This window comes from Microcaecilia unicolor, chromosome 2 (genome assembly GCF_901765095.1).
Source record: "Microcaecilia unicolor chromosome 2, aMicUni1.1, whole genome shotgun sequence".
NCBI classification, from domain to species: domain Eukaryota; kingdom Metazoa; phylum Chordata; class Amphibia; order Gymnophiona; family Siphonopidae; genus Microcaecilia; species Microcaecilia unicolor.
The window spans coordinates 382777799-382800625 of record NC_044032.1 but is presented as its reverse complement, the minus strand read 5'-3'; the positions used below and the strand labels follow the sequence as shown (position 1 = coordinate 382800625).

Sequence of the window (22827 nt, the reverse complement as noted above, 5' to 3'; positions counted from 1 at the left end):
TATGTCAAGTGCATTTGATCTAGTAGATCACGCAACACTAATGACGCTGCTTGACTACATGGGAATCAGCGGGACAGTGGTTGCGTGGTTTGATGGCTTCCTAAAGACCAGATCCTGTGTAGTGAAGATGTCCAACCAGTTAGCCTCCTGGATCTCTGAGTGTGGGGTTCCACAGGGCTCCTCAATATCACCTATACTATTCAATGTACTGATGTCCCCACTCAGAAAAAAACTGGAACTAATGGGTTTCAACCCATTCATTTACGCAGATGATGTCACTATTTACATACCATTCAAAAGCAGTGTCACAGAATTACTGGACAAAGCCAAAACTGGTCTGTACTTCATGGAAAACTGGACAGCAGCATCCAAACTCAGAATAAACAGAGAGAAAACCAAATTCCTGGTTCTATCAAGTCCACACAACCCCACATCATACCAAAACATCACAATCGGTAATCAAACATATAAAATGGAAACACAGCTATAAATACTGGGAATCATCCTTGACAAACATCTGTCACTGGACAGTCAAATATCAGCAGTAACAACAAAATGCTTCAGAACACTATGGAAACTGAGAAGGATCAGAGACTATTTTCCAAGTCAATCATTCTGGATAATAGTACAATCGTAGATACTATCACAATTAGACTATTGTAATGCAGCATGCGTAGGGGGTAAGGAAAACACACTTAAATCTCTACAAACCGTTCAAAACACAGCAGCATGACTATTATTTAAGAAGTCAAAATTCGAAAGAGCCACTCTGTTGCTTGAAAAACTACACTGGTTACCAATCAAAGGAAGACTAATCTTCAAAGTTAGCACCCTCATCTACAAATTATTCAGTATGTCGCCTGAATATATGATAGATATGATCGAACTATCCCCGAGAAATGCAAGCCCAGAAACCATAGGCTACTGCTTCTTCACCTACCCAACTGCAAAAACATAACCTACAAAACTATCTATATGGCTGGATTTAGTTACCTGGGTTCCAAATGATGGAACTCAATACCAAAGCTCACAAGATGCATCACAAACTACCTCCAGTTCAGAAAAGAACTGAAAACCTACCTCTTTAAAAAATTCTATAACTAAATAAATAAGCCAGTAAAGATCTTCCCACTTCCTAATCATAAACATTCACTGTTAGTCGCCTCTATGCTGCTAGCTGCTTGCGAATGCAAATCATAACTGCAATCGTAAACCATCACTGCTAGTCGCTTCCATACCGCTAGTTGCTTCCGAATGTAAATATAATTGCAACTTCCACCAGAAGGCAAACTGTAAACGGTCATTGTAATTTCTTAAGAATGTAAATTGTAAGCCACTTTGAACCAAAACTTGCTTTGGATAACAGTGGGATACAAGAATGCATAAATAAATGACGCGAGGACAAAGTTTGTCCCCATCCCCGCAGGCCTCGAACATCTGCTAGGTTTGACCCTGACGGTCTTCTTTAAGCAAAGCATTGGCATTTGTACATTATTATATGTTAATGTGAGAAAAAAGTGGCATAATGTTTTGGATTAGGTAAGATATGAGCCCTAAAGGGTCAGTCTTGTGGTTAATGTGTTAATTTCTACATAAAATCTATTTAAAACAGTTTCAGATTTCATCAACTTCTTTTTAAAATGTCCTAAGCAAGTTGTTTAAGCGAAAACAGATCTCCGTCCATATCCCACTGACATAGACAGATCTTTTATGCTTTAATAAGTAATATGGAAGCAATTGTTAGATATGTCCCATGAATTAGAAAAACCTGTTAGAATTCAAGAGGCAGATCATTCATACCTAGTGTGATACAGAGCTCTAAAATTTCCTAAATATTAACAAGTCCAAACTCAGCCCTCCCTTGCTATTGTGAATTAAAGATTGAGAAGTCAGGCTTCACTTTATGAGAACCAGGGTAGTCAACATATTTTTATTTTACATGTATAATGAAGTTGAAACACCATGGAATTATTAACTAGGTCCTATGAAGGGGAAATCTCTATGGATCTGCATGAAGGTCATTAATATTTTGTTTATGGCAGGAGCAAGGCTGGTTAAATTCCCTAGGCAGGAATAAATAGTGTTACCTATGGTGAAGGTGGATCTGTCAACTATTAAAAGTCAACGCTCTCAGGCTCGTCAAACTGAAGTTTACAGGACACCAGGAATTGGTATCCTTTCTCTGCAACGAAGTTCACGCTGTTTCTTTCTTTCAACGAGGTTTGCGCAGGCTCTCTGACGCTCCCAGTAGTGCTGGCATCTGCCCCTGTGGCCCCGGATGTACTCGCTCCTGCGTACTGGCACTACATGATTCAGTGACTCAATGTGGGGCCGGTAGGCAGGAGCCAGCACGTCCAGGCCGCAGGGGCAGACACCAGCGTCATTGGGAGCATCAGAGGCATATCGAATGTCTGGCACTGTCATCCTTTAATAGGACTTCCAAGACAGGCACAACATCAAGTAAGTTGTATCTACAAAGCAGGCACCTCTTTGACCACCAACATAGGGGGGGGGGGGGCGTGAGAGAGGGATAAGGGGGGCTTGGGTTCCTGAGGTACCCTGTAGCTATGCCACTAGGCCTGTTCTGAGGCTTTCCTTCCTCTGGCTCCTGCCTTCTGCTGTAACTTTCTGTTTCGCAGGCCTATGGGAAACCTCCTTGTGTCGCGACTTGGAGGGAGGGAGGAGATGCTGGACCCGGGCCGCAGTAATCACAAGTTTTATTTTTTTACCTCGGGAGCAAGGCTTTTTACCGCTCCCACGGGGCGGTAAAAGGTTTTGCTCCTGCACCCACGGTAAACCTCGATAAACCAAATATATTACTGTGGGTCCCCGTGTCATTCTCCAGTGCTGAGCAATGACATCTTTGCAACAGTCCTGAAGTGGGATCAGTTTTAATTTTTTCCCTCATTCTCAAGAGGTCAGAAAAAGGCACAGAACCAGAAGAGTGAAGGGTCATGGATTTGATATACTGTCTTTCTGTGGTACAGCCAAAACAGTTTACATTTATTATATGCAGGTACTTTCTCTGTTCTTAGTGGGCTCACAGTCTTAAGTTTTTGTACCTGGGGCAATGGAGGGTTAAGTGACTTGCCCAGAGTCAGAAGGAGCTGCAATGAAAATTGAACCCAGGTTCTCATCCTTCTGCACTAAACATTAGGCTGTTCCTCCACTCAGCATTAGTTACAGTTAGTTTATTTATTGTAACGTAGTAGATGATGGTAGATAAGACCTAAAGACCTGTACGGTCCATCCAGTCTGCCCAACAAGATAAACTTATTACATATGGTATGTGATACATCATATGTATTCCTGATCTTGATTTGTCCTTGCCATTTTTGGGGCATAGACTGTAGAAGTTTGCCCAGTACTATTCTTGTTCTAAAATTTCTGAAGTTAATGTCGAAGTCCCTGAAAAGCTCCACTTCAGCCCATCCAAATCTATTCAGCCATGATCAGGGCACAGACCATAGAAATCTGCCCAACACTGACCTTGGTCTCCAACTTCTGAAGCTGAATCTGTCCAGCCACAGTCAGAGCACAGACTGTAAAAGTTTGCCCAGTACTGGCTTTGCTTCCCAATTACCAGTGTTGCTTTCAAATCTCTGCTAAGCTTCTTTGGATCCATTCCTTCTAAACAGATTACAACTAAGATACTAGATAATAAAAAATCTGGGCTGTAACAGAATAATCCAAAATTATCACAGACATTAATATCATGGTCACCAATAACCTTGCAGAAACACATCTTAACTAGGGTTCTGCAACACATTACTTCCTTATCACATATTTGTAAAACATGGTCTTCAATCCCTTCTTAAAGATATCGTAACTAGATGTGTGCCTTAGTTTAAATGAAAGGGAATTCCATAAGCTAACTGCTTGATTTTCAGATAAGCAGGTAAACAGTTTCTTCAAAATAATCCTCTGAGGACTGGGGAAAGAAAATGAGAAAGAATAGAGTACTGTAATGTTATCCTGATATTGGTTGGCATAAAAGAGAAATCATATATTGAGGAATTAGGCTAAATACAATCTTGAATAGCAAGCATTCCAATTTAAACAGCACCCTGGCTTCTATAGGAAGCCAATGCAGCTTAATAAAATATGGTGTAATTCTATCTTATTTCTTAAGGGAAAAAAAATCAGACATATAGCCACATTTTGAATCGTTTTTATTTTTCTCAATAGCTGTTTTGGTAAACTCAAATTATACAATATTACAGTAATCTAATTTACTAAGGATCAATGATTGTACCACTTGTCGAAACAGATCTTCCATTAAATATTTACAAATACTTCTTAACTTTCTCATAACATAGAAAGAATTCCTTACAAGTGAAAGAGAAAAAGAATCTACCCTAGACCTCATCATGATACTGAGTCCACTTCCTTAATCGAAGGGTAGGTCAGTAGGAAACCAAGAAGTTATAAGGAAAGAAGGCTTGTATAGTAGTAGTCCTGGTATATATTTAGCCCTCTCATATTATAACACAAATGCATTTTAATGTCAAAGCTGCAGAATCTGCCTTTTGGTGTCAGGGGTGGTGCTGTGATCTATTATGTAGCAGTTTGAAATTGTTTTTTTGTTTGTTTTTGTTTTTTTTTTTTTTACTTGTATTTCATCACTGAATCCATATGAGATGTTGGTACATTTTTCTTGATCAAGTTGGCAGTCAAAAGCTTCAGCCCTTCATTTTTGTTGTGTAATTTTGTAAGTTTGCTGCTGTCTTATGTGCCTGGTTTTTTTATTCTCCCTCCTTCTCCAGGAAGTGGAAACAGAGCAATACTTTACCCTCTTTTCCCCTGCATTGAAGGAACGGGGCTATGATGGGTTTTTCTCACCAAAGTCTCGTGCCAAAATCATGTCTGAACAGGAGAAAAAACATGTTGATGGCTGTGCAATATTTTTCAAGACTGAAAAGTAAGTGTTTGGTATAAAGTAGGCAGGTTTTAGCTTAGATATTTTTTTTTTTTTAGAAATAGTGGGATATTCTACTCCAGATTTACCAGTGAATGTTTTGCACTGTGACAGATTACATGCATGTTGTCTCTTCATAGGAAGATTATTTCCATGTTCAGGAGGAGAGGGGGAAGAAGTCACGCCATCCCAGTTTTAACGCATTGTGTGCAGGGATATATTCTGCTTTAGCGAAGCTGGAAAATTTGGACTATCTTGCCATGTATGCAGTAGGATAAACCAGAGCTGCCCTACCTTGTCCCTCTGGAAACAGCTGTTGGAACACTGTACTTATAGAAGACGTGATGCTGCATTTGCTGTTCAGTGCCTGTTGATTTCATGTACAAGCTCCATGAAAAGTTGCAGGCAAGGAACTTGGCTGGCTTTTTTTCTCGCACATCTCTACAACCATCTACAGCAAATCCTGTGTAACTTATGTTTTAAATTGAGGGAGAATGGGAGGGCTATATATTTTCAGCTATTCTGGTATTTTAGGACTGGTAGGGTGGGAAAAAACTGCTGTATAGTAGGGAAAAAAAATCAGCTAAAGCATACTGAGATTTGGGGAGGTAATAGAAACACAGGTTAAGCCTTTTAAGGTCTCATGAATAATATTGAGGCGTGCTGCTAATGCATGTCCTCAATCTCTCCTCTTTTTAAGGATAAGGTGATGCATTTGATATGCTGCCTTTCTGTTTTAGCAGTGATGTACTTTTGCTCATGGAGTTTATACATTTGTCCAAGTCATGCACATCTTGCATCTTTGTGGTCCCCCTCCCCTTCAGCTTGTGTATACTTTGTTTTCATGTTTGCTCTGTCATGGCATAATCAGAATCGGGAGTCATTTCATGAAGTGGGTATTGATATATATGCTATTAACTCTGACCATGCAAAAAAATTATTTGCATGTAGACTTAGTAAGAAGTGCACATGCATATGTACATAGTTTTAAGACCATAGATAAAATTTAAATGTGTGCATTTGTTTCTCATGCTCTTCTGATAAAACAAGGTGCTGGGTAATATGCAAATTGCAGTATGAGCTCTTCTTTGAGTCACTGTGGCAAACACAAATTGCTCATCTTAGCCTTCTCTAGCAGGTGCCTGACTAAGCCATTATATTTTTGGTAGGTTTTAACATTTTTTCATGCTATTGCTGCTGCATGTAACAACCAAAATAGACTTTTAGCAACTAAAATCATAACAGAAGTGCATTGACTTCTGATATTAGTTTTCTATAAGCTGGCACATGTCTCACACACAGCTTGTCCTAAGCCAGTGGTTACCAAACTGGGGGTGAGGATCCCAAATTGGCTCATATTGATGGATGGGGTTCACAAAAACAGCTGCTCTCCTTTTCTCTGGATCTCCATTGTGACCTTTGATCAGTAGTGGCTTTCAACCTAGCCTGAAGGAGTCTGTTCTTACAAACTCCCATGTTCTGCATGATTTTCCAGTCTATCAGGAAAGGGCAGGGTCTGTGAATGTTCTCACACTGACACACGAGACCCTATGCTGGCTGATGTTATTTGTTAAAACAAAAAGATCTTATTGGACACAATTTCAGCAAAAAAACTTTCACCGTAATAGCAATAGTGAGCTGAATATTTTTGAACACTTAATCATTATACTATATACAATGCGGTATCCATTCTATTGATCCTACTTATCTTTGTCTTTTTTATATTTGTCTTTTTTATTTTCTCTTTTTTCTTCTTTTTTCTATATTAAACTCGAAGCGGAAAAAAAGACCTCATCAGTCCTTGCATGGCGTTACTGTGCTTAATGTGCTCAAACGCCAGCATTCCTTGGACTCCGTTATAATCCTCGGTCTGAAAAAACTCTGCTTCTATATAGTGGATTATGAATATAATAATCAATAATAGTCAATCGTGATATTTCTTTCCTCTGAAATCTAATATTGTAAACAATACTTAATGTTACTTAGCTTTTAATCTTGCCCTACGGGGCTCTCCGTTTCGCTATATGAAATAAGCTTCATCAGGGGGCCAAGCAACTTTTGGCTGATCACGATATCTTACAACATGGCGTCTCTGCTACTATGACACCGTAGAATGAATAAGAGAAGGAACAAAAGGCTGCTGATCCCGGGACATTAGCGCAGAAGGAGATGGCATCCTTTCACCCTGAACCGCAGCAAGCCATGTGGAGCCATTGGCTCTGAGAAAGAAAGTCGCAAAACTGAGACCACACGCCAATCCACCACCACAAGCTGCAACCAAAAGACAACCCCAGAAGGGAAGTCAGAGGACCCAAACCCCAGAAGGGAAACCGGTTAGCATCCAAGAGTGACGAACAGTTCTCCTGTGGAGAACAGGTTACTAATGGAGCCACACTCAGAAGATTGCCGACCGAACAAGAATGATCACGTAGCACTGCTTCCCTACCTTGTCCACCGCGTCCCTTGGTCTGGTATGCTGCCGTTCTGGCGGTGAAGGAACCAGAGGACGGGAACACTGGCTTAGAGCTCTTGTTCCCCATCTTCCGGGAGGAACGAACCGCCCCTTCAGCGCAGCAGGAGTAGATGCCGAAACTGCTCCATGCCAGAGGAGGACCATGCAGGAGCAGGTCAGCACTTGAAGCAATAACAGGGGCCCCGTCTGACCTTGTCCTACAGTCTCTGCAGCATTTCCACATCGGAGCGCTGCTCAGTCTCCACAGCACTTTCACATCGGAGCGATACTACAAAGGAACACAGGAGCTTGGAGCGGGAGCGAAGTCCCACCGGGGGAGAGCTCTCACGTGGCCATGGGCCGTCATCTTGCTGGTCACCACTGTCCCTGGAATTGGAATTTGACCAACAGGAGGCAAATTGGAGGACCTGCCAGGTTCCTGCGGCACATGGCTTATGTCCACTCACTCGCTTTTCTGAAGGAGGTGCTCTCTCTGTCTGGGAAGCGGCTATTGAAGGACTTGCAAACTGCTTATGATATCCTTAGTTAACAGTGAAAAGTCAAAGAACAGAATATTTAAACTGCTTTCTCTTCCAACTTAGCATGAACTGTATGCTCTTTATGTTTTACATAAACTGCTTATGATGCCCTTAGTTAACAGTGAATATATACAGTTCATGCTAAGTTAGAAGAGAACAGTTTAAAAATTCTGCTCTTTGACTTATTCACTGTTAACTAAGGGTATCATACTATGGCCTGCCCTCACTCCTTATCCACCTTGCAAGATGGATGCTCACACCAGGCACAAAACAAACCATAGGCCTACCTACCACATTCAGACACACACGCACACCTCAGAAGTAGGCCTGTTCAAAACCCGTGCATGTAAACACACATAATCGAAAACCAACCTAAATGCTTACACACACCTATACCTACACACATACACACCCAAAGGAAAACAAAATCAGGTTCTAGGAACACTCCCCCATACCCCAAAGAAGAAAAAATGCTCTTTGTAAAAATATTAATAGGGTTATCAGCCCTAACGACAATAACATCTATGGAAACCTAACTCAAAGCAAGAATAGCAACATACCGATACTCTGCATCCATTGCCATTCAGAGTGAAAAGTCGCGTTCATCCCAGGGAGAGCCCAAACAGCTGGGCGACACACACCAGAAAATGGAAATCACTCACTAGATGCCCAGCCAAAAACAGAGGACAAGAAAGGAGAACAAGAAACACAGAAACCCAAATAAACGTTAACTATTGAAAATTAACACAGTCGCGATAACAGAGGATGAATATTTATCAATACTTGTAAGATATATCAACGCCAGATCAGTGGTGAATAAAATAGAAACAATAAAGGACTGGATAACTGATGAAGACCTAGGTCTGATCTTCCTTAACAAGACATAGATCCATGATAAAGCTGACCCTCTTGTTCTTGATCTATGTCCACCAGGCTACAAAATCCTCCACTGGACCGGAAAAGGGAAAAAAGGCGGAGGAATCGCATTGATCTATAGAGCCTTCCTAACGGTTGAAGCCATAGCAGAATCTATATCAGCACAACTGGAAATCGCCTTGCTTATAATCAGGAACTTGGAAAGAGTCCCAAACAATCTTCATTAATTTTATCTCCACCACGTGTTGCCAACCCCAGTACTTTGCTAATAGGAGACGCTCATCTACATCTAGACAACCAAAAGCTAGAAAACACCAAAGAATGTGACAATTTCCTCCAACTATGGGACTTCCAACAATCACCAGTGACTACAACCCATGCAAAAGGCCACACCATAAACCTACTAGCCTACAGATTCATAAATGACTGCAACTTCAAATTACGAAACCCTAGTTGGACAGCATCCCACTGGTCTGATCATTTTAAACTAAATATGACCCTCTACTGGAAAGAACACAGAACCCACCCAACAAAAACACACATACCATATAAATCACCAGGAAAAATTGATTCAACTAAATTATGGACAGCCATATTTGAAGACCAGTGGTCACCAATGACTAACACAGAAGGATTCCTATCAGAATGGGACGAAAGTTGCATTGACATACTGGACATTAATAGCTCCTATGAAAGCAAAACTGGACAGAGACGCAAACCAGGCCCATGGTTCGTTGAACTAAAAGCAGCCAAAACCCTCTGCAGAAGACTAGAACGAGCATGGGGGGAAAACAAAAATAAAACACACAAAACCGCATGGAGAGAAGCATGGAACAGGTACAAGATCAAATCAGACAGGCTAAAACAAAATGTTATATATAACAAATAGGCCCAGACTACAAAGACACTAAGAAATTATACAAAATCATTAACAACCTAATAAACACCAAACCCCTGACGACGGCCAATGAAGATGCTTCGTCAGCAAATGACCTCACCAGATTCTTCGAGGAGAAGATCCTCAACCTTAGAAGGAACCTTAAACAAGATGACACAAATTTCGAATCCCTAACTTGATGAACTTGATCACCCATCAGGAGAAGCCCCAGTAGACCGAACATGCACCACCTTTACACAACCCACAAAGGAGATAGTAGCAGAAGCATTAAGGAAATTCTCTACCACTTACTGTGTGTGCTCGATATATGTCCCAGCTACGTACTAAAAGCTGCCCCGGACCAATTCATAGATCAACTCACCTCCCACCTGAACTTCATATTCCAGGAAGGCAGTTTCCCAAAGAAAAAAGGCAATATACTGCTCATACCAAACCCAAACACCACCAAGAAAAGCATCAAGGACACTTCGACCTACAGGACAGTGGCTTCCATACCTTTAACGACTAAACTAATGGAAGGAATAGTGGCCAATCAATTAACCAACTACATTAACAAATTCTCCATACTACATGACTCCCAATCAGGCTTCAGATCCCATCATAGCACCAAAACGGTGTTGATCACACTACTGGCCAACTTTAAAAAGGAAATCTCAAAAGGAAAAAATGTACACCTACTACAATTTGACATGTCGAGTGGATTTGACATGGTTGACCATCAAATCCTTAAAAGAATCCTTGATAAAATTGGCATTGGAGGGAAGGTGCTCAGTTGGCTCCTAGGCTTCTTGACTACAAGATCTTATCAGGTCAAGACAATCTCCTCTCTCTCCCCCTCATGGAAAGCGAAATGTGGAGTCCCCCAGACATCGCCGCTCTCACTGATTCTATTCAACCTAATGGTGGCCCCCCTAGCCTGAACACTATCCAAAGAAGGCTTCAACCCCCTGATATATGCTGACAATGTGTCTATCTACATCCCCTTCCACAAGAATCTGCACGAAATTGCATCTAGGATTGAGATCGGCTTAAACATAATGGAATCCTGGGCCTCATTGTTCAAGCTCAGACTGAAGAAAGAAAAAACACACTGCCTGATTATCACATCACCACACAACAATGATCACTACCCAAATATTGACGCCATGGGAACTTCCCTCCCAATATCTGACACTCTACAAATCCTAGGAGTTTTCATCAACTGCAATTTATCCTTCGACAAGCAAATCTCAAACATAACTAAGAAAATGTTCCACATAATGTGGAAACTGAAATGCATAAAAAAACTACTTCCTGAGAGATGTATTCCGCACGCTAGTCCAATCCACGGTCCTAAACCATGCAGTCTATTCCAATGGAATTTATGCTGGATACAAGGAACTACTACTAAAGAAACTGCAAACAGCACAATATACAGCTTCAAGACTAATATTTGGAACAAATAGATTTGAAATCGCAAGACCATCGCTCCTCAAACTTCACTAGCAACCCATCAAAGCACGTATATCCTTCAAGATTTGCTCTGTGGCTTATAGGATAATTTTAAGCCTTGTACCTACATACATGACAAACCTAATAGAATTACCCAGGCACAAGAGCCGGAAATTATAGACCGGTGAGCCTGACGTTGGTGCAGGGCAAAATGGTAGAGACTATTAGAAAGAACAAAATTACAGAGCATATTCAAAAGCATGGATTAATGAGACAAAGCCAACATGGATTTAGTGAAGGGAGCTCTTGCCTCACCAATCTATTCCATTTCTTTGAAGGGGTGAACAAACGTGGATAAAGGCGAGTCGGTTGATATTGTATATCTGGATTTTCAAAAGGCGTTTGACAAAGTACCTCATGAAAGACTCCAGAAGAAATTGGAAAGTCATGGGATAGGAGGTAGTGTCCTTAAGAACTGGTTAAAGGATAGAAAACAGAGAGTAGGATTAAATGGTCAGTTATTCTTAATGGAGAAGGGTAGAATGTGTGGTTCCCCAGAGGTCTTTGCTGGGACTGCTGCTTTTTAACATATTTAGAAATGATCTAGAAATGGGAGTAACTAGTGAGGTAATTAAATTTGCTGATGACACATAGTTATCAAAGTTGTTAAATCACAAGAGGATTGTGAAAAATTACAAGAGGACCTCACAAGACTGGGCGACTGGGCGTCTAAATGGCAGATGATGTTTAATGTGAGCAAGTGCAAAGTAATGCATGTGGGAAAGAGGAACCCAAACTATAGCTACTTAATGCAAGGTTCCACTTTAGAAGTCACCGACCAAGAAAGGGATCTTGGCGGCGGCGTTGATGATACGTTGAAACTCTCTGCTCAGTGTGCTGCGGTGGCTAAGAAAGCAAATAGAATGTTAGGTATTATTAGGAAAGGAATGGAAAACAAAAGTGTGAACGTTATAATGCCTTTGTATCGGTCCATGGTGCGACCGCACCTCGAATATTGTGTTCAATTCTGGTCACCGTATCTCAAAAAAAATATAGTGGAATTAAAAAAAAAGGTACAGAGAAGGGCGACGAAAATAATAAAAAGAATGGGATGACTTCCCTATGTGGAAAGGCTGAAGCTGCTAGGGCTGTTCAGCTTCGAGAAAAGACGGGGGAGGGGAGATATGATAGAGGTCTATAAAATAATGAGTGGAGTGGAATGGGTAGATGTGAATCGTTTGTTTACTCTTTCAAAAAATACTAGGACTAGGGGGCATGCGATGAAGCTACAAAGTAGTAAATTAATACGAATTGGAAAAATTTTTTCTTCACTCAACATGTAATTAAACTCTAGAATTCGTTGCCAGAGAATGTGGTAAAGGTGGTTAGCTTAGCGGGTTTAAAAAAAAGGTTTGGACGGCTTCCTAAAGGAAAAGTCCATAGACCAGTATTAAATTGACTTGGGGAAAATCCACTGCTTATTTCTGGGATAAGCAGCATAAAATGTATTGAACTTTTTTGGGATCTTGCCAGGTATTTGTGACCTGGATTGGCCACTGTTGGAAACAAAATGCTGGGCTTGAAGGACCTTTGGTCTGTCCCAGTGTGGCAATAGTTATGTACCTCCATACTACACTTCCCCAGCTGTCAAGCCTGAAATACAAATCTGCATACTCAACCAGTTTCACATACATATGTCCCAAAATCTAGAACACAATACCGAAAATTCTAAAATGCCCGGCTGATTTACGTAACTTTCCAAAAACACCTGAAAGCCCATTTCTTCAGACAATCTTTCTTAGAACATACCACACAGGCTAATCAACAATGTATCATACCTCGGAACCCGACCACCAGTTAGAAAAACAAATAATGACATGTTCCAACTACTAATGATAATATTACATGTCTAACTATACCAAACTATAAACCACATTGGTAATGCTACATGTCTAACCAGGGGTGTGCTGGTAAATTTTTAACAGCAGGCTCTTTCTCCGGACGTAGCCAGCTCTGCAGTTGGAAGAGCCAGGGGTGGCTGGGGGGGGTGCAACACTTGCCTCTCTCTCCTCCCTTCCTTCTTGCGGGCACGCTAGGCATACCTTTGCTGGCAGCTAATAAATGGACTTCCACCACTCCCAACGTCTTGCTCTGAGCAGCATGCTGGAACTTCTTTCACATGCTCGACAAGTCCCAGCCTGCTTCCCAGAGCTGGAAACAAGGAGCGGGGAGCAGCAATATTCTATTTACTTGGCTGGCAGGGCTCAGCATCCCCACCAGCAAAGTAAAAGATAATTCAGCAGGGGGCCCAAGCCCACATTTTGGGAACCAGTTATTAAAGTAGCCATGGAGGGCCTTACTTTAACAACCGGCTCCCAAAATTCTTAAAAACTTAACAACCGGCTCTTGCGAGCCTGAGAGACCCTGCTCCAGCACACCACTGTGTCTAACTGTACTAAACTGTAAGCCACATTGAACTGACAACCTGATTGGAAAATGCAGGGTTCAGATGCAGAAATAAATAAATGTATGGGGAACCTGTCTTATTGCGTGCCTTTCTTATATTTCTTGTTCAGGTTATAGTTCGTTACCTTGCTTTCTTTTTCTTTTTGCTGTAGATTTACTTTGGTGCAGAAACATACTGTGGAATTCAACCAGGTGGCAATGGCAAACTCAGAAGGATCAGAAGCCATGTTAAATAGAGTGATGACCAAGGATAACATTGGTGTTGCTGTATTGTTAGAGGCCCAGAAGGAACTGTTTGGAGGAGGTCGGTGCTGTCAAGTGTTCAAAGTATCACTTTATTAAAAAAAAAAAAAATATATATATATATATATATATATATATATATATATACAGTGGGGGAAATAAGTATTTGATCCCTTGCTGATTTTGTAAGTTTGCCCACTGACAAAGACATGAGCAGCCCATAATTGAAGGGTAGGTTATTGGTAACAGTGAGAGATAGCACATCACAAATTAAATCCGGAAAATCACATTGTGGAAAGTATATGAATTTATTTGCATTCTGCAGAGGGAAATAAGTATTTGATCCCCCACCAACCAGTAAGAGATCTGGCCCCTACAGACCAGGTAGATTCTCCAAATCAACTCATTACCTGCATGACAGACAGCTGTCGGCAATGGTCACCTGTATGAAAGACACCTGTCCACAGACTCAGTGAATCAGTCAGACTCTAACCTCTACAAAATGGCCAAGAGCAAGAAGCTGTCTAAGGATGTCAGGGACAAGATCATACACCTGCACAAGGCTGGAATGGGCTACAAAACCATCAGTAAGACGCTGGGCGAGAAGGAGACAACTGTTGGTGCCATAGTAAGAAAATGGAAGAAGTACAAAATGACTGTCAATCGACAAAGATCTGGGGCTCCACGCAAAATCTCACCTCGTGGGGTATCCTTGATCATGAGGAAGGTTAGAAATCAGCCTACAACTACAAGGGGGGAACTTGTCAATGATCTCAAGGCAGCTGGGACCACTGTCACCACGAAAACCATTGGTAACACATTACGACATAACAGATTGCAATCCTGCAGTGCCCGCAAGGTCCCCCTGCTCCGGAAGGCACATGTGACGGCCCGTCTGAAGTTTGCCAGTGAACACCTGGATGATGCCGAGAGTGATTGGGAGAAGGTGCTGTGGTCAGATGAGACAAAAATTGAGCTGTTTGGCATGAACTCAACTCGCCGTGTTTGGAGGAAGAGAAATGCTGCCTATGACCCAAAGAACACCGTCCCCACTGTCAAGCATGGAGGTGGAAATGTTATGTTTTGGGGGTGTTTCTCTGCTAAGGGCACAGGACTACTTCACCGCATCAATGGGAGAATGGATGGGGCCATGTACCGTACAATTCTGAGTGACAACCTCCTTCCCTCCGCCAGGGCCTTAAAAATGGGTCGTGGCTGGGTCTTCCAGCACGACAATGACCCAAAACATACAGCCAAGGCAACAAAGGAGTGGCTCAGGAAGAAGCACATTAGGGTCATGGAGTGGCCTAGCCAGTCACCAGACCTTAATCCAATTGAAAACTTATGGAGGGAGCTGAAGCTGCGAGTTGCCAAGCGACAGCCCAGAACTCTTAATGATTTAGAGATGATCTGCAAAGAGGAGTGGACCAAAATTCCTCCTGACATGTGTGCAAACCTCATCATCAACTACAGAAGACGTCTGACCGCTGTGCTTGCCAACAAGGGTTTTGCCACCAAGTATTAGGTCTTGTTTGCCAGAGGGATTAAATACTTATTTCCCTCTGCAGAATGCAAATAAATTCATATACTTTCCACAATGTGATTTTCCGGATTTAATTTGTGATGTGCTATCTCTCACTGTTACCAATAACCTACCCTTCAATTATGGGCTGCTCATGTCTTTGTCAGTGGGCAAACTTACAAAATCAGCAAGGGATCAAATACTTATTTCCCCCACTGTATAGCCTCAAAACAAAAGTTTTTCCTCGTTCTTACTTCCCCCCCCCCCCCCCCCCCCCCCCGGTGGGAAAGAAGTTGAAGTTCTAACTGAATCCAGATATCAGTTTTTGGAGATGGCTTTCTAGATGCTCCCTAGTGCCCCCTCCAACCACCACCACCAAAATTCCAGATAACATTACTTTCTCTTTGGGGTGGGTGAGTGTGTTGGCTTAACCTTGATCTGCAAGGTTATAAGCATGCTTTTGGGTTATGACATGCTCTTCATGATTAAGCAACACTATCTTGTTGCAGAGCTGGTTATTGCCTAGAAATATAAAAAATGTAAAGAGAATGCTTTCAGATATGAACATAATTTTAGGATAAAGATTTTTTTTGCACCCCCTTCTGTCATCTGCATTGCATGTTTTTGATATTGTTGATTTGAAAATAAAAGGTTAGATCTGATAAATTTCTATTTTAAAAGCCTGTAACTTAAATATCCTAGCATGCTAAAATACTTATTTATAATATTTATTTATGTTTTTAAAACTTAGGTATGAAGACCCTTCAGACAGTTGACAAACAACTTCTGCTAGTAGCAAATGCCCACATGCATTGGGATCCTGAGTATTCTGATGTAAAACTCATCCAGACCATGATGTTTGTGTCAGAACTGAAAAGCATCATTGGTAAATGTACTGGCAGACCTGGGAGCCCTACAATGGACCCTAATTCTATCCCCTTGGTGCTATGTGCAGATCTCAACTCGCTGCCAGATTCAGGTAGGGAGAAACATTTCCTCCAGCTTGATTGAAGTCCTGACAGTTTCAGCATGAACATCTGAAACAACAGATTCTCCTTGCAGGCTTCTGAGAATTCCTTTCTCCCTTCAGTAATCTTCTCATAATCTTTATTTTTCTCATTATATTCTTATTTGGAGGAACTGCAACTTCCTGGCCTACTTCGTGAAGGTTGTGCCACTTATAACCAACCAAAATAGACTCTTAAATATTGAAAGTAATTTTCAAAAGTGTTTTCCATTTTGTAAATGCCTGGTTACCTGGCTAATACTCAGTATCCTGTCGACTAAACTGCTAGCTAAACTAAGCAGGGACTTTCTTTTCTAGGTGTCTAACATACTCTTTACTCCTTGTGGTATAATAGAAATATTTAATAGTAGTAGTACTATAAGGACATTTATCGTGCTAGACAAGTTCAGATGAATGGGTTTATGCACCTCTGCTGGCAGATGGAGACAGAGCACAGCTGTGCAGTGATGACATCACTACCTATAAGAGGCTGTCCCTGGGAGTCTCACAAGTATTCTCGGTAGCCAGCAGATGGTGGCACATTCTGTGCTGTTGAAGCAGGAATGAGTCTCTCTTGATCTGTTTTAGATATACAGTTGGAGTGGTTTCCAGCCCAGTGGTTTTCAGGCCGTCTCCCCTAATCAGCTGTACCCAGGGTGGCAGTAGTAAGAGCTGCCATTCTTGATTGAGCTACAGAGGTGAAATTGTTCCTCTCTTTTGTGAGCTGTTCCTAATCCTTTTCCCTTTTGGACTTGATTGAGTGGTGGGGGGTGGATAAGGATGAGTGGTTAGCCCTTGGTTGCAGGCAAGTATTCTATTTGAACAGTTGCCCAGCTTCTACATTTGCTTGTCTCGGTGTCCTCTTCCTCTCCCCCCCCCCTTTGGTTCCCCTTCCTCTTTTTCTTCATCCCTTCAGCCAAAAGCCCAGACCATTTTTGAGTGCCTTGAGGCAATGAGTCTGCTGGAGGTTTGCAAATGTCAGTCTTATGCCCACAGTTGGAGATCTCTGGTGGAAGGGTGTAAGGGGAGGCATATGGTTGTGTTGGGAAGGGTTGGGGAAGCTGGCATCAGGGTGGGGATGTGATGGGGGGGGGGGGGGGGGTGCTGGCATTGTGGGGACTGGTAACCTTTTTAGAGCTGTTCTACAGCAGGCAGTTAAGCACACTTGAAGCAGGTGTAAATTTCAACATTCAGGTTTCCCAATGTAAACATTGATTCCCTATGAGAAATAAGGAATACATGTCTGTATTGTTATCCCAAGCTCCCTGTGCCCCCTTGGCATCTAAATGTAATTGCCTTTCTCATGCCTGAATGGCCCCTGATGTGAAATTACATTTAAACCTCTGGGCCTGTCCAGACATTTAAATGCTGCCAGTTAGATATGGGAATGCTTCTAAAATAAAGGCCTTAGTGCTGCACATGTAGTTATCTTTAAAAACAGTTGGAGGTGAGGCATGTGTGTGAGATATTTGAATTCATTACCCTGTGAGTCTTTCCCCTTTCTGATTGTCATTACAAAGAGCAATCAAAATTATTGGAGTACAAAAAATATTGAAGAACATCAGGAGGGGAAGAACTGAGGAAAGCAGCTTGACAAGTTAGTGATTTGTAATTCTGGAACCCTTGATGTATAATCCAACAGCAAAAATGGATAAATCAAAGTTCCCCGCTCCATGAATGGAAAACAAAATGACAAAGCAGACCATCGATTAAGATTCAGGTCCCTCAATAGATTATCACCAGTCACAGAAGCTCAGGACAGAGTCCGAATGGCGCTGGAGGCGTTTTCCTTTACAGGATACTCTGGTCCAGCATTTAGCCTTGGGAGCCACCCCTGAGGAGGCCAAATTAGGCCCCGGGGAGGAAGCTTTGGCCATCCCCGCCTCTTGCAGTAGCTTCCAAGCTTCATTTGGTTCATTTGGAAGTGGAAAGCTAAGAGCGAAGGGGAAAAGCCAGTGATAGTTCATCTGTTTCTTCCGAAGGATGGCCAACACTGGTTTGAATTCCTGTCGTTTATCCAAAGTAAAAGCTGACAAATCCTGATAAATTGTGACCGAAGCATCTTGAAACTGTAAGGAAGGAAGAGCCCGTGCTTTTTGCAAGCTTGTTTTTGTCCACATGTCTCAAGAAGCACACCACAATATCATGGGGCCTATTGTCCAAGGGAGCACGCAACGCTCTATGAGCCCGTTGTAGCTCAATTTCCGCAAGCCCCAGTAGTGGCTGACACAAGGTTTGAATCACCTCCTGCACATTCTCCTGGTTATTATTCTCCGGTATTCCTCTAAATCATAAGTTATTGTGACAATTCCTGTTCTCGATATCATCCAGTTTAAATTGTAGATCCTCAAACTGGGACTCCAAAGCAGTGTATTTCATGTGCAAGTCCAACACCACTTCTTCCTGTTCTTCCACTTGCACCTCCAAGTCCTCATAATGAGCCCTCAGCTGACACATATCTTTATGCATTGTATCAATGCGTGATGCAAGTTCGCTACACATCTCTTTCAACTCTGTGCATAAATCTCTAAAACAACGCTGCACTTCTCGGGTAATACTTTGTAAGTTCATAGGCTCAATATCCTCTTCTTCTGAGCCACTATAGGCAGGAAGGATCCAGCTTAAGTTTGGCAGGGGAAGCAGTCCTCGAGGCCTGTGTGGAGGCAGTCCCTGATTTGGTCCGCCGAAAGTGATGAAGAGTCTCTTTAATATCCAGTGATTTCACTTTCTGAGACATCCTGAATAATCAGCAAAGCGAGTCTGCATAATATCGTACTGCAAAACTCCCAATGGTTAGACATATAAGCTTTAGTTTGGGAGGTAGAACTGGAGCCCAAAATCAGGCATCCATCCAGGAAGCTGACATCATATCCTCTCTTCAAGGTAGTGATTTGGCTTGTGATGGGAGTGGGGGTGAACCCAGTCGTGTTGTGGCTGTGTTGTAGTTAAGAGTAATGTAAGCTGGTTCTGATTGCAGCAGAGTGCGACAGAGTGTAGTTCTTAGCACTGGCTAGTTCAAGTAGTCGGGCCTCTGTATCCTGTGTGCAGAAAGCAGCATGAGTGGGGGGAGCTTGCAGAGACAAGAAATTGTGTGAGCCACATTGGTTCCTAGATCTTAAGGCTAGACTTTTAGCAGAGGTACACTTGGTATGTCTGAGTCCCCTGATGTTGGCATCAGAGGGGATGGCTCCTTCACGTCACTCAGTCTTGGAGGGGGGTAATTTACCGGTGTTGCTTCCTAATCTTCTAAGCTTGTTTGGATCCATTCCTTCTAAACAGGGTTCCTTTGTGTTTATGCCATGCATTTTTAAATTTCGTTACTGTTTTCATCTCCACCATCTCCTGCGGGAGGGCATTCCAGGTACTTACCACCCTCTCTATGAAAAAATACTTCCTGACATTATGCCTGAGTCTGCTCCCTTTCGACCTCAATTCATGTCCTCTGGTTCTAGCACCTTCCTATCTCTGGAAAAGGTTTGTTTGTGGCAAATATTTGAATATCTGTGTCATATCACCCCTGTTTCTCCTTTCCTCCAGGGTATACATGTTCAGGTCAGTAAGTCTCACCTCATACGTCTTGCAGTGCAAATCCCATACCATTTTCATCACTTTACTTTGAACCGCTTTAAGACTTTTTTCATCCTTAGTAAGATACGGCCTCCAAAACTGAAAACAATACTCAACTCACCAACAATTTGTAGAGGGGCATCAACACCTCATTTCTTCTACTGGTTATGCCCCTCTCTATGCAGCCTAGCATCCTTCTGGCTGCGGCCACCGCCTTGTCGCATTGTTTCTTCACCTTCAGATCCTCAGACACCATCACCCCAAGGTCCCTCTCCTGAGCCAAGCTCACCAATCTCTCCCCTCCTATTTGGTAGTATATAATGGTAACAGGTTTATCTTGAAGAAAACAACTTTGTTTAAGGCTGTAAACATATTCATTATTTATTACCATCACTGTGATAATTGACATATAAAATCTCATATCCTATTACATATCTTGGATAACTTGATGTCTCTAATATAATTCTTAATCCTACTAATGGTTAAACCTAGGTCAACCCATGTGAGGGACCGTATCAAAGGCTTTGCTGAAATACAAGTAGGTTACAACTTGCGCATGTCCTGCATCCAGTTCTTTAGTCACCCAGTCGAAGACGTTAAGATTCTTTTGGCAGAATTTTCCTGTAACCTGTTGGCTTCTGGAAAGGATAGTTAACTTTCTAGAAGCCAGTGGGTTACAGGATCCGAGGCAACATGGCTTTACCAAAGGAAAAATTTGCCAAGCAAATCTTATTGACTTCTTTGACTGGGTAACCTAAGAACTGGATGAAGGATATTTGCTAGATGCAATCTACTTAGAACATAAGAGTAGCCATACTGGGTCAGACCAATGGTTCATCTAGCCCAGTATCCTGTTTCCAACAGTAGCCAAGCCAGGTCACAAGTACCTGGCAAAAAACCAAATCGTGGCAACATTCCATGCTACAAATCCCAGGGCAAGCAGTTGCTTCCCCATGTCTGTTTCAATAGCAGACTATGGACTTTTTCTCCAGGAACTTGTCCAAACCTTTTTTAAACCCATATGCACTAACTGCTGTTACCATATCCTCCGACAGAGTTCCAGAGCTTAACTATTCGTGAATGAAAAAATATTTCTTCCTATTTGTTTTAAAAGTATTTCCATGTAACTTCCTTCAGTGGCCCCTAGTCTTTGTACTTTTGGAACAAGTAAAAAAATTGATTTCTACTCGTTCTACACCACTCAGGATTTTGTAGACCTTAATCATATCTCCACTCATCTGTCTCTTTTCCAAGCTGAAGAGCCCTAACATTTTTAGCTTTTCCTCATACGAGAGGAGTTCTATCCCCTTTATCATTTTGGTCTCTCTTCTTTGAACCTTTTTTAATTCCGCTGTATCTTTTTTTGAGTTATATCGACCAGAACAGAATGCAATAGTCAAGGTGTGTTTGCACCATGGAGCGATTCAGAGGCATAGTATTTTTGGTCTTATTCACCATCCCTTTCCTAATAATTTCTAGCTTCCTGTTTGCTTTTTGGGCCGCCGCTGCAAACTGAGCAGAAGATTTTAGCGTATTATCTACAACAACACCTAGATCTTTTTTTTGGTTGCTGACCACCAAGGTGGACCCTGGCATCAGGTAGCTGTGATTCAGATTATTCTTCCCAATGTGCATCACCTTGCATTTGTCCACATTAAATTTCATCTGCCATTTGGATGCCCAGTCTTACAATTTCTAAGGTCTTCCTGCAATGTTTCACATGTGTTTTAACTACCTTGAATAGTTTTGTGTCATCTGCAAATTTAATCACTTCACTTGTCGTTCCGATTTCCATATCATTTATAAATATAAATACTTGGATTTCAGCAGAGCCTTTGATACAGTTCCTCATAGAAAAGTCCCTCGCTTTTCAAGGTGATGGTTACTGTGGCAGCCACCTTGCACAGAGAGAGGTTTCTCATCCATCCCTTTATGGACAATTGGCAGATCTGAACTAAGAATGTGGTAGGAGGCACACTCTATGATGTTCATGGTTGCAGAGTTTCTGGAGCACTAGACTGAGTGAATTACAGGAAAAGAAGTTGTGCTCCTTCCTAATCTCTTTAGTATCTAGGGGTCTGTTTTGACACTTGCCTAGATCAGGTCTTTATAACTCAAGAGAGAATAGTCACATTGCAGCTAGAAGCCTTTTGGCTTGGAAAGTCCTGCCAGTATGGGATTGCTTTAGCTCCTGGGCTCCATGATGGCCACATTGGAGTTGGCTCTTTTGGCCAGGGCTCGTATGCATCTTCTGCAGTGAGCATTGCTATCTCAGTGGTCTCCTTGGTTCCAACGTTTTCCATCTGGACACAGATGAATTGATATTTAAATGTCTGTATTGACAGACGTAACGAAGCCAAGTTGTTACGTGGTATGCACAAAGAAACATCCAGTCTAAACCTCACACAACATTCTGTGAAACTTGTGCTGTTATTAATTGCAAGGTTTTTTGGCCCTTAATACGTAATTTGGATAGGAATCTCAGGTCTGCAAGGGTCCAAACATCAATCATGCTCCAGTTTTGTCCTCACACAGATCCCTTCTAGAAAACACATAGTTTAGTGTCATGAAGACCTGTTTGGCTTGTGGCTTTAGAAGGCTGCAGTTGCCAAACTCTGGTCTACACTGTTAAGAAGCAGTCATGTCTCCATTATGGGCCATATAGCTGGACTGAATAAAATTGAAATTGGCCACTTAAAGTGTGTGTCGGAGTGACTTTTGTCTTCTTTGTCACTTTACTGGAAATGGGGAAGCAATAAACATGCAAAAGCTCAACTCTTCCCATAGAAGTCATTGAACTCTGTGATACCTGACTGGGGGTCTTTTACTAAGCTGCGGTAGCGTTTTTAGTCCGCGGTAGAAAGCTGGTGGTGAACGCCAAGATGCTCATTATATTTCTGTGAGCGTCT

At 42.0% G+C, this 22827-nt stretch overlaps 1 protein-coding gene across 1 annotated transcript in view; it reads left to right on the top strand.

Annotated features, from left to right (window-relative positions):
* The window catches only part of CNOT6L (CCR4-NOT transcription complex subunit 6 like), a 221092-nt gene that overhangs the window by 189249 nt on the left and 9016 nt on the right, over positions 1-22827 (top strand). The window contains exons 8-10 of the mRNA XM_030192478.1: positions 4767-4921; positions 13733-13884; positions 16097-16324. Of these exons, the coding sequence (XP_030048338.1) occupies positions 4767-4921; positions 13733-13884; positions 16097-16324 (535 nt within the window). The remainder of the gene's footprint in view (positions 1-4766; positions 4922-13732; positions 13885-16096; positions 16325-22827) is intronic.